The sequence below is a fragment of the Malus domestica genome, chromosome 11 (genome assembly GCF_042453785.1).
Source record: "Malus domestica chromosome 11, GDT2T_hap1".
In the NCBI taxonomy this organism is placed as follows: Eukaryota; Viridiplantae; Streptophyta; class Magnoliopsida; order Rosales; family Rosaceae; genus Malus; species Malus domestica.
The window spans coordinates 6226354-6238837 of NC_091671.1; the positions used below are offsets into that span (position 1 = coordinate 6226354).

Genomic DNA, 12484 nt, shown 5'->3' on the forward strand with positions numbered 1-12484 from the left:
GAAGAAATTGGAAATGAAGTTGGTCAGCTCTCCACAAAAACTTATGCATTGTTACTTGAACGTCAAGAAAATTCTCTTTCTCTCCCAACTGTTTTACAAAATGCTTAATCAGTGAACACTATGTCCTTTCCTGAAACATTGCACGATTATGATCCTGAACCTCAAATCCTCGAACATCAAGTCCCTAAGGATGCAGCTCAACCATTACAACAAGCGTAGTTACCTATTAGACACTCAAACAGGCAAAGAAAACTAGTGATCCTACTTGATTTTGTGTACTTACAAGAGACTGAATATGACATAGGAGATGATGATGATCCCCTAACTTTCAATCAAGCTATCAATAGCTCGAGAACAGACCTGTGGTGTGCATCTATGGTCGAAGATCTTGCAGCCATGGAGAAGAACCAAGTTTGGACACTGGTACCACTTCCATGCAATGCTAAACCCATTGGCTGCAAATGGGTGTTCAAAACCAAAAGAAATACAGAGGGAAAGGTTGAAAGACACAAAGCTAGACTTGTAGCTAAGGGTTTTACACAAAGGGAAGGTATTGACTATAATGAAACCTTTTCACCAGTTTCATCCAAAGACTCTTTAAGGGTGATCAAGGCTTTAACAGCCCATTTCAACTTGGAATTACATCAAATGGATGTAAAATCAGCCTTTCTTAATGGTGTTTTGGATGAAGAAATAATGATGGTTCAACCACCAGGTTTTGAGGAGAAAAGGAAAGAGACTATGGTCTGCAAACTCAACAAGTCGATCTATGGTTTAAAGAAATCCTCCAGGTAGTGGTACATCAAATTTGATCAAGTGGTTTCTGCTTTTGGTTTTGAAGAAAACAAGATTGATGACTATATATATCTCAAGGTCAGTGGCACGAAATTTATATTTTTGGTATTGTATGTGGACGATATTCTTTTAGCTAGTTCATACTTGACTCTTTTGCACACCACTAAGACCATGTTAACCGAGAGTTTTGATATGAAAGATCTTGGTGAGGCGCATTTTATTCTTGGTATTGAGATTGAGCGAGACAGATCCAAGAGGATGCTGAGGTTGTCTTAAAAGTCCTATATTGACATAATCATGAAAATATTCAACATGGAGAAATATGCAGGTGGCGAGCTTCCCATTGCAAAAGGTGATAAGCTTAGCATTGACCAATGCCCTAAAAATGACCTCGAGAAAAATGGAATGAATGACAAGCCTTATGCATCACTTGTTGGCAGCATCATGTATGCTCAAGTATGCAGAAAGCCTGATCTAGGGTTTGCAGTTAGTGTTCAAGGTCGTTTTCAGTCTAATCCCGGGACTTCTCACTGGACTGCAGCAAAGAAAGTATTGAGGTACTTAAAAAGAACAAGGAACCTTGCATTGGTATACCAGCAAGTTGAGAATTTGGAAATGGTGGCTTATTCAGATTCAGACTTGGCAGGTTGTGTTGATGATAAAAAGTCTACAAGTGGATATGTTTTTCTTCTTGCTGCTGGTGCAATTTCGTGGAAAAGCTCCAAGCAATAGGTGATTGCTTCTTCAACTATGGAGACTGAGTTTATTGGTTATTACACTGCCACTAAACAAGCAATTTGGTTGATGAACTTCATCATGGGACTGAAGGTTGTAGACTCAGTTGAGAAACCTATAACTATTTACTGTGACAACAAGGCTGCAATCTTCTTTTCTAGAAACAACAAGAGGTCCATTGCTTGCAGATTAATGGACATTAAGTATTTACGTGTGAGGGATGAAGTCAGAAAAGAGCCGATCAACATAGTTCACATTGGAACTGATTCTATGATAGCAGATCCAATGACTAAGAGCTTACTAGTGGGAGTGTTCAAGAAACACATCTAATACATGGGAATGAGAGAGGATTTTGATTCTGTTAATGAGTGGGAGTAGTAAACCCATTTGATTCTGTTAATAAGTGGGAGTAGTAAACCCATAGCTAGTTCTATTATGTTTCCTTTCGCTTAATTGGATGCTTTCATAATGTTTTGTTCTCATGTTATATTATGATAATAATGTGTGCCATACTTTTGTACGAGGCTTAGCTCAGGAGTTGAATTTTGTTTATCAACCTGAAACTTTTGAATTTTGTCAAACAACACAGTGCTTATGGTGTAGGTACTTGTAATTATAAAGTGCACATGTAGAAGAGATTACATATTGCATTTATGATTTAGTATTCGAAGCTATAAGTGACAGGTTGTTAAAGGGTAATTGCAGCTTTCGGGACTTGTGATCACCTTAGTCTTAGCCTATGTAATAACATTCTTCTTGGACACTCAAGTGGGAGAATGTAAGATGTGAGTGTCAAGGAGAATGATTTCTTGTTCTCGACAAACTGAAAGTTCAGTGTATGAGTTATCATGTTGAGGAAATTCCGATCCTACTTGGCTAAGATTAAGAGTCCTAATAACATGCAATTATATTCACGTAACCCTATCAAGACTTGACAAGAGTTCAAAACTTACTAGGACTATATCAAAACCCTAATCTGTTTGGAATATCCGAGGTATCAGTTAATAGGCCTGATATCAAGGGAGTATGGATATATATAGGGAGGTCCCTGCACTCACAACGCCGTCCCTTTTTGAGCGAACCCTATTCTAGCTGGATTATTGGCTATTGAGTGTAGAAGACCTTCTGTTATTCATTGCAGCAATGTCGAGCTCTTCTTCTTCAGGTAAGTCTATTATATATGTTTACTTATGCATGTCATTGTATGTATGTGATTCTATGAATGCAGTGTTTTAACGTCCAACATCTCTCTCTCTCTCTCTCTCTCTCTCTCTCTCTTTCTAAGGAATGCCTAGTGCATGCAGTGGCGAAGCCACGTGAGGGCGAGGAGTGGCGGCCGCCACTCCCCTCGCCGGAAAAACAAGGTTGGAGTGCTGGCCAGCCCCTCCCCTCCTCCTGCTGCAGCGCTGCTGCTCTTCGTCTCCTCTGGTGCTGTCTAGTTCTGCTCTGCTCACAGCAGAGCTGCATTCAAATTCCCAGTAGAAAAATCCCAGCAGTCAGCACACACCGGGCCACCGTTTGGCCCTTTGTCCGCGCCAGCCATCTCTACGGTGGGCTGACTATTGCAGAGGAGGGCAACTCCTGCGCGAGGAAGAAGAACGGAAAAGAAAAGTTGTTATAAAAATATCTTGAACCGGACGAAGTCGTTTCAACATTCCTTTTAAATGAAACTTTTCATTTTGTTACTTTTTCTTCTATCCTTTTTTTGTTGCTTTTCCATTTTTCCTTTCCTTTTTTTTTTCCTTCTCTTTTTTCCGTTTGACTTGGCTCCTTTGTTTTTGGTTAAATTGTTTGGCTTGGTCTGTCATTCTTTTGGTTTGATCTTCTGATTGGTCCCTAATTATACTTTAAAAACATAAGTGCTTCAATGAAATATTTTAGATAAACCATACCCACAAAATACCACATAAAATAAGACTTTCAATACTAAAATTACCTTAATGTTGTTAATACAATATGGAAGAGGTTATTTCATACTCAAATTTGTATGTTTTTTTTTTCTAGCCATCACTATTTTCAATGAATTTCCGATGTGAATTTGAGGACTTGTTTCATGTTTCAAGTAATATGAAAATTAATGGAAATGGTTTGAAAATTTTTTAGTTTTAACCAAAAGAACAAAAATGTGTTGTAAGTGAATAGTACTAAGAGTGACTTTTTAGAGTAACAATGTCCTTAACGTTAAAAGTGAACAGTACCAGGAGTGTTTCGTTATAAGACTCCCTAATTTAAATCCATCTGGGCTCCTGCCTAAATCTCACCTAGGCACCTAGCTGCTAGGTTCTGATCCGCTATTTGACTAGCGCTTAACATTTTTTAGGATCTAATCCTAGGCAATTTAAGCTTCATACATTGACTTTGATATTTTTGCTTACAAACGCTTTGGTGGAGAGACTATTTTCTGTTATGAATATTGACTCAAGACTTTGCACTCTCCAATGTGAAAGCAACCGCTTCGATTGAACCTTGCACTCTTTTGAATTTCGCCCCTCCCTTGGCAAATCCTGGCTTCGAGTGCATGCACAGCTAAAATTTTTGCCGAGAACGACAAGGACAGTGGAAGTCCAGAACCGGATCGGATAAAATCTGTCCGGTCATCAATTTCGTAAATTTTGGACCACGATGCGAGTCGCCCCAAACCCTTGATAAAATGCTTGTTTGACAAATTTGAATTCGCTACGATGTATTATTATGTAAGTTTTGTTGCTTATGAGGTATTTATGTTCTGTGCTGTTTAAATGTTCTGTTCTACAAAAGCAATTGCTTGACTTGAGTGAGAACTGAAGGGCTCGCTGGAATGTTCATAGGGCATCTCCAATGGGGTCAAAATTTAAAATTGAGATGAAAAAACCATATTTACATCTCATTTCCATTTCCAGAAGATGTAAATGAGAGTTCTACTCTAATGGAAGGGATGTAAATTTGAGCTCTCATCTAATTTTCTCTCTTTGATTAGCGGGACTTATCATCAAAAGACATAACAAAGAATATAAATTTAAGCTCTTATTTATATTTTCCATTGAATATGAATAATTTAGATTTCATCATTGGAGAATTTTGGCGAAGGAAAAATGTAATATAGATGGTTGATAACCTTCTTTATTCTTTATTTCGCCAGTAGATGTGCTCTTAGAGCAACAACTGAGATAAAAAAGCGATTAATACATCCAGTGATATAGCGTATACAGTAGAGCTGAAGCGCTTTCCAGGGGAGCATCCTTATCTAAGAGAGGCATGGACATGAAGGCCCCCATCAATGTGGAGGGTGACCTTGGTTGTGTAACGGGCTACTTTGTTCTCTTCTTTCAACTTGAATTTAAAGCTCCCTAAAAGCACAGCAGAAAAGATGAACATCTCTCTATGAGCAAAGTCCTTCCCTAAACAAATCCTTGGACCCGCCTGTTTATTTAAATCACAAAATTTCTTCAATTCTTTTTTTAATAAATAAATAAATAAAATGTGGCATGTATTGATGCTATTCTCTTACGCTGAAGGCTATAAATTTGAAAGGGCTTTCTTCCTGGAAAACGCCATTTTCGTTTAGCCATCTCTCTGGCCGAAATTCTTGTGCGTCATCACCCCATAGATACGTCATCCTGCCCATGCTATAAGCATTGTATGCCACCATATCACCTTTTTTGACACTAAATCCATCTGGCCATGTATCATCAGATGAACAGATCTTTGCATTCTATGTCGACAGTGCATATGTCATCACACAAATTGTAAAATAAATAGTCAACAACGATTCAAAATAATTCAAAAAATTCAGAAAGTACGCACATCTGTTTATTTCTGGCCTTGAATTGAATAAATCAAAAGAGAAGTAAGGGAAAAAAAATAAACAGAGCCTTCGGAAACCATTTCCCTTGCAATATGTATGCATTTGGTTTAATTAAGATGTTAGTCAAATTACCAGTGGAACTGAAGGGCAGAGCCTGAGTGTCTCGGCCAAAGCTGCATAGAGATACTGCATTTTGTTAAGGGCTTCTTCATTAAGACCGTCTGCAAGTTCAACAATGCTTGAATCATCCTTCAGATTTGCCGCTTCTCGAACTTCCTTCGCAACCTTTTCTTGCATATGAGGGTGCTTGCAGAGCATATAAATAACCCATGTAATAGTGCTCGCCGTTGTGTCTCTGCCGGCAACAATGAGACTCAAAATCAAGTCTCTCAAGTACTTTGGATCATTCCCTCTCACTTCCAAAAGCCTTGAAATCATGTCTCCCTTCTTCAACTGTCACTCATCCACATTAATCATATATATTAAGATACTAAACTAATCATTAATTAATGGAATGGAAGGTAATTAACTCACTGCAGGTAGCTCATCCTCTGATGAATTATGGGATGTTTCAATCTTTCTGTTGATTAATTTATAAATAAATTGATCCATCAGTTTAATATCATTTCGCAGCTTTGCTTCTGACCCAATGTTGAGGAACCGTTTGATTTTCCAGGAGAAATCAACAAAACGATGCAGGGTAAGTTTGTTTGCTTCATCGAAAGCATGGGCAAACCGGGTGCCTTCTTCATTTGTCCCATACATGGTATCTACTTCCATTCCAAGCAGAATCTTGACGACTGAATCGAACCCCGCTTTCATAATCAAATCCTTCCCAGTCCAAAAATATATATATTAAAAAAGAACCAAGATTTAAATATCTGCAGAAGAAATAAAATGACAATTCTATCTATGTGAATATCGAACCATTATTGAAAACTTACTTGGATCTCTATGACTTGGCCGCAGGTTGCCGCTTTAGAAATGATCCCAGCAAGCTTTACTGCGTTGGTTTTGAAAACTCCATTGCTGAAGTCTTTTACTACTTTGGTTGATATTTCATAGCTAGATAACTTCCTTTGATGTATCCATTTTTCGCCATCCACAGCGAAGATCCCATCGCCCAAAACATCTGTCAAAATTTCGTAGTTGTATAACCCCTGTAGCAGGTCAAGCTAGTTAATTAGTAGCATAAATTAACGTGTGAGACAATGTACGTGCGACCATTTGATAAAAACACAGTTTTGGAATTTTCCAATAGCATGAATTTTGATAAAAACACACGTACCCTGCCATAATTTGCGAAGTTCGTTTTGAGAATGTATTCGAGATTTGCAGGATCCACAGTAATAACGTAATTTACGAACAAGTTAAGTACCCTGAAAGTTTTGTGTTTGTATGCAAACTCAGTGATAAAATCGTGCAGCCTGTGAAAGTTGACGAGGGCGTGTAAGAAGGTTGTGACAACAGGATGGTATCTCTTTGTCATCTCAGAACTCCGCAATCTTTTCCTCGCATGGGATCTGATCGCAAGTAAAGCTAAAACTACTAGAGCTAAACTTATTGCTACGGGAGTGCAAAGAAGATCCATGACACTCAGTGGGGGCGGTGAAGAAAAGAAACACCTTGTCTCACCCATTTATAGAGAAAATAAAATTTCCTTTTTCTCTTTTTTTATTTAACCAGATATTTACAGTATTATAAAAGTTTGTATCTAACTTGGCTGTATTCAACGCCTTGTCACGTCAAGCTCGCAATTAATTTCCATTAAGTTTCTTTTAATACAGTATAAACCAACGGGGTTCCTCATAATTATAGTTTATTTATATTCCTCTTTATTTATAAATACGAAGTCTTAAATTTGAATCACAATGAATTTACAACCAATTTATTTCTTCTAACTCCTTAGAATAATTTTATCATTGTATAAAGAAAAACAACAACAAACAACCCCATCCCAAAAGAGTGAGACAATTCTACATTTAACAAAACCGATCTAAGCGGGTCTTATTTGATTGGTTATTACTGTTTGAGAAATCATTACCGACATATACGGTTTGGGCAAAGACCTTGCCCATCCTTAATTGATTTGGATTTCAGAGAATTTTAATAATATTTTTTTAACTGACAAATTTCAAATGATTTTAATAAACTTTACAATTCTATATGAATTTTGACAGATTTATATAATCTTGCCCATTCTGCAGCTTTTCGTTGTCATTGGATCATGAATATTGTTGGAGTCTTGGAGACGATTATATATTTATGTACCGTACGTGTTATCCTAGATAATCAACGTCAATCAAGACGACTAGGTTAACAAACAATATGCACCCCTATTCCTATTGCCACCAATCTTATAAATAAATCAGAATGTGTTTGTCAAAAAAGCATCACATCGCCAAAATTTAATTGGCTTTTCCTGCTGACCACATAATTTGCTGGCAATAAGAGACTACTAGGATTAGTTTGAGGGTTTAAAGACTTGGACTGGAACCTCGGGCCCCAGTTTCTGGAATCGGCTGTGGGGTTTTGTGTTGAAGGGAGATAATGAGACGACATAAATGGTCGGTTGTTTGAAAGTAGGATAAATGCAGGAGAAGCTTAAAAAGGATTCCTAGGGTGGAGGTGAGATTTTTTATAACCTTTGTTATACATAAAATTTGGGAGCATTTTTGCTTACCACTATAAACTATGGTGCATACTTACCATACACCTAATCAATTGACACGTGTCATTTCACTTAATCTTGGTTAATTTTTTTTCAAAATTGAAAAAACTAACATTTAATGTAGAAGTTAACTAGAGTTAAGTGAAATGACACGTGTCAATTGATTCTCAAATCCTACAGTCTCTTTCTTAATGAAATCTTTCAAAATCTATGACATTTTGAATACCTACATAATTGTAACTTGGATTTTAAATATTAATTGACTACATGTGGATTTTGATGTATTCTTCAAAATCCTATTAAATCTTATTTTGACTACACCTTGATTTCAAAGTTATTTAAAATAATATTTTAAAGTCATAATTGACTACATTCTGATTCTAAAATCATTTAAAATCCTTTCAAATTGATAGATTTCAAAGGATTTTAATAGACTCTACAATCCTAAATGGATTTTTATCACAGATTTTTATGAACTTCTTTTATGAATTTCTTAGGATTTAAAAAAAATTTGAGAATCACATGCGAAGCCGTTAGATCATTTTTAATGAAATCCTGCTGTTGGAATTAAAACTCCCTCATCACCTAAACACAAAATGATGCTCTCGGAAACACTCGCCTCTCGCTCTCGCGAAGAAGGGGAGCATGAGTAGAATATAATTTCAAGAACCAGTAAATTCATAATAGGCAATAAATATTACTTCATTTGGAGGTTAGAACAGCTTATTGGATTGACAACTAACTGGTGACTTGTGACCAGTAGTAGAACCATTCTCTTGCATATATGGCTCTAGATAGAATCGAGCACGGAAAACAGGCAACTGTGTAAATATGTTGGAGGTACTGCAAAAGGATATAGCAGATAATTCAAAAACATTTTGCAAGCAGCATCCTTGTCTATCATGGCTTTGTTACAGAACTAATTCTTCCACATTTCGTTATCGTCTGCTCTAAAAACTAAAAGGCAATTGCAGTTTTCTTTGCATTAGAAGGAATTGCTATCGCGTTTTTTGTTTCTTCTGTTCCTTTGAGCATTGCATGTTTGTGAAATTCTTCCACCCTTCTGCTTTGTAAAAAAGAAAATTAAGTATAGTAGTATGTATTGTATACCCATATATTCAGTTTAAGCACAGGTTGTTAGCTTCTTAATTTTTATGTCCACCTTTTATAAACATATTCGTAAGTTGGCCCCGAGCTCGATTGCCCTTCCCCACTCTGTGTGTGTGTGTGTGTGTGTGTGTGTGTGTGTGTGTGTGTGTGTGTGTGTGTGTGTGTATTATATATCGTTTGTAATTTGAGACATTCAAATTAGCTTGAGAGAGAAGGTAGAACAATGGCTTAGCAATGGCAGGATTTCCCAGAGAACATTCTAGTGAGGTGGGCATTCTTAGAGAGAAGTAGAGAAGCTTGAAAATAAATCCTATGGGTGGAGATGAGATTCTTTATAAGCTCAGTTATGCATAAAATTCACTTTCAAATTCTACAAAATCTCATACTTAATGAAATCTTTTAAACTTTATGACATTTTGAATACCTATAGATTTGTCTGGACTCTTTAAAATCACACCTAGATTTGGATGTATTTTTTAAATCTTGTTAAATCCTACTTTGAATACGCCATGATTTTAAAGTCCTTTAAAATCTTTTTCTAAATCTTAACTGACTACATCATGATTTTAAAGTTTTTTAAAATCATTTCAAATCTTATTTGATTACACCCTCTTTAGTTTGGCCTTTTAATTGGCAAAGAAGATTCTCTTAATAAAGGTAAAGATTTTTAATATTGATTTCTCCAATTCTACGCCCAAAAAGCATGGCTAGACTTGAATTACGAATAATCACCTTAGAAAGTGACTCATAGAATTTCAATAAGAGTTGTTTTATTGACATGGCACAATTTATTGACTACACCCCACTTAAATTTATAATATTAACAAACTTATTTGTCCTAACAAAAATGACTATTTAAACTGTAGAACATGCATATTGAATAACGTTTATTTTCTAAACACACCTCACAAGTCCATCGTTTACACAATTCAAAAAGAATTTGGTATGTTGAAATAAGTGTGATATTTAGCAGTACATGATCGCGCATGAAGAACTTGTATGTAGAACATGCTTGTACTTCAAAATTATTCAACTTTTTATTTTTTCCAAACAGTAGAATTACCCTTTCTTGCTCTTTAATTTCTGATTTTTTTCCAGGACATTAGAAAACCTAATACCCAAAATTTCACAAAAATTTAAAACCCATTGACAAATCCCGCTTCGCTTACCAGCACGACACTTGTTTACTCCCTTACAATCCTGTTTTCACAGTTTAGGCTTCTCTTATTTCGCTCGCTGCTACAATGAAAATTGCTTTTGCTTGAAAAAAAAAAACAAATAAAATATTTCTGAACATTTGATTTCGTATTAAAGACAAATAAGAGTTCCTGAAGACCACTTCGTGAAGATGACGAATATGATATTTATTTAGCATTGAACATATTGATGTTAGTATTGGGTGGAGTGTGGAGTGAAATGGTAGTTTTGACAAGTTAAGTGGATGTATTAAGTTAAATTTTACTTTGAAAAGTAATTGTATAGTGTTTTTAGTAAGTGAGGTGCAGTGAATAAAATATGGAGTGTCAAAAAACAACCATTTCAATAAGAGAAATGTTAAAGAGACTCTTTTGAAGTTAGACTCTTTTTTTTTTTTTTTTTTTTTTTTTTTTTTTTTTTTTTTTTTTTTTTTTTGGAGAACCTCGGCGGTACGAGGGAAATTTATTGATAAGAAAAAAGAAGATACACCTAGACAGGGGGGGACATAAACCTAACCCCTCATAGAACAAGAGAAAAGAAATACAAAAAAGGGGGGGACATGCACCTTACCCCTTTTGAGAAAGAAAATACAAAAGAGGGGGGGACATAGACCGTACCCCTCTTGGAAAAGAAAATACAAGGAAAAGACTGGGCGGACATAAGCCCAAACCCCTCAATAAACCTAAAAGGTAATAACCTGCAAGACAAGCTGCAAAACAAAAGGGAATCCAAAAAAGGTTAGGAAAAGAAAGGAGAACACACATCAAGAAGAGGAGACAAACCTGTAGGTTGGCATGCCCAAGAAATCTGAGTGCAGAGGAGGAAGGATCTCTATAGGGGGAGTGGAATGCCAAACAAGGGAAGATGATAGAAGCCCTAAATTGGCTAATTTGTCAGCCACAACATTCCCTTCTCGAAAAATATGAGAGCAACGAAAAACCATGTTCTGCAAATGGAGAGTACAATTGTTCCAGCGTGTCTGGAGAGACCAAGGGGGAGAGAAAGATCCAGAAGCAAAACATGATATTACACTAGAAGAGTCGCTTTCAAGCCATAAATTTAGCCAGCCCCGCGTGTGGGCCAATTCGATAGCAAGGATGACAGCATGGAGCTCCGCATAGAAAGAAGTACGATGACCCAAGCTTAGGGAGAAACCACCAAGAAAATAACCTGCAGAGTCACGAAAAACCCCGCCACATGCCGCAGGACCCGGATTACCTTTAGCAAGGCCATCAGTATTCACTTTAACCCAAGAAAAAGGAGGGGGGAGCCAATGAACAGGGACAATAGAAGGAGCTTTACAGGAGTTAGGCGATATTCCAAGAGAAACTAAAAGTTGCCTATCCAAAATGCCTCGTACATGGCCAGGGGTGAGAGCTCCAACCTGCCTAATCCAGGCCGAGGTGGAGCGGAAGAGACGAGAGAGGGAGGGAGGTTTGCCTTCAAACTTCACTTTATTACGCATCTTCCAAATAGCCATTAGTAAGAAAAACCCTGAAGCTATCCAGACATTGCGAAGATGTGGAGAAAACCGCTTTGACAGAAAAACAAGCCATAGATCAGAGATGGAGGCCGTAAGAGGTATAATAGTGCCAAATTGGGTAGCTAGCCAACGCCAAGCACATTGTGCAAATTCACAGCTAGAAAATAAGTGGTCAATAGATTCAGAATTCTTGTGACATAGTTGGCATATTGGAGCCAGCGGGATGCCTCGGCGCTGAAGTTGATCCTCCGTTGGGAGCTTGTTGAATAGAATCTTCCAAACCAAAATAGAGTAACGAGGTGGGATGAAAGGACGCCAGATAATGGAAGCCCAACTCTTAACAGGAAACCGATGACGGACAATTTCATAGCCATCAGAGAACGAAAAAACACCAGAAGTAGAGACTTCCCAAATTAAAACGTCCTTATCCTCATCAATTGGAAGAGGCATTTCTAAAATCTCTTTAGTTAGGTCTGGGAAGGTAGAAGAAAAAATAGAAGGAATAACCCATTTTCCCATACGAATAATATTTGAGACCTTAGTACGAGATAAAGAAGGAGCAATCTCTGTTGCACCAACGACATCCACAATAGGCTTATCCAGCCATTTATCAACCCAAAGGGAAGTAGTAGAACCATTTCCAATCACCCAACGACAATTCTGAAACAAGATATGAAGAATGGATTTAATACCAGGCCATATAGAAGAT

At 37.0% G+C, this 12484-nt stretch overlaps 1 protein-coding gene across 1 annotated transcript; it reads right to left on the reverse strand.

The window, feature by feature from the left end:
• Window positions 1-4604: 4604 nt before the first annotated feature.
• LOC103447406 (cytochrome P450 704C1-like) lies at window positions 4605-6910 on the reverse strand. The gene is made up of 6 exons (XM_008386593.4): window positions 6603-6910; window positions 6259-6474; window positions 5849-6145; window positions 5447-5767; window positions 5018-5221; window positions 4605-4929 (listed from the first exon to the last, which is right to left on the reverse strand). Exons 1-6 carry the CDS (start codon window positions 6903-6905, stop codon window positions 4750-4752), a joined length of 1521 nt encoding a protein of 506 aa, XP_008384815.2. The 5' UTR covers window positions 6906-6910; the 3' UTR covers window positions 4605-4749.
• Between the last annotated feature and the right edge of the window lie 5574 nt (window positions 6911-12484).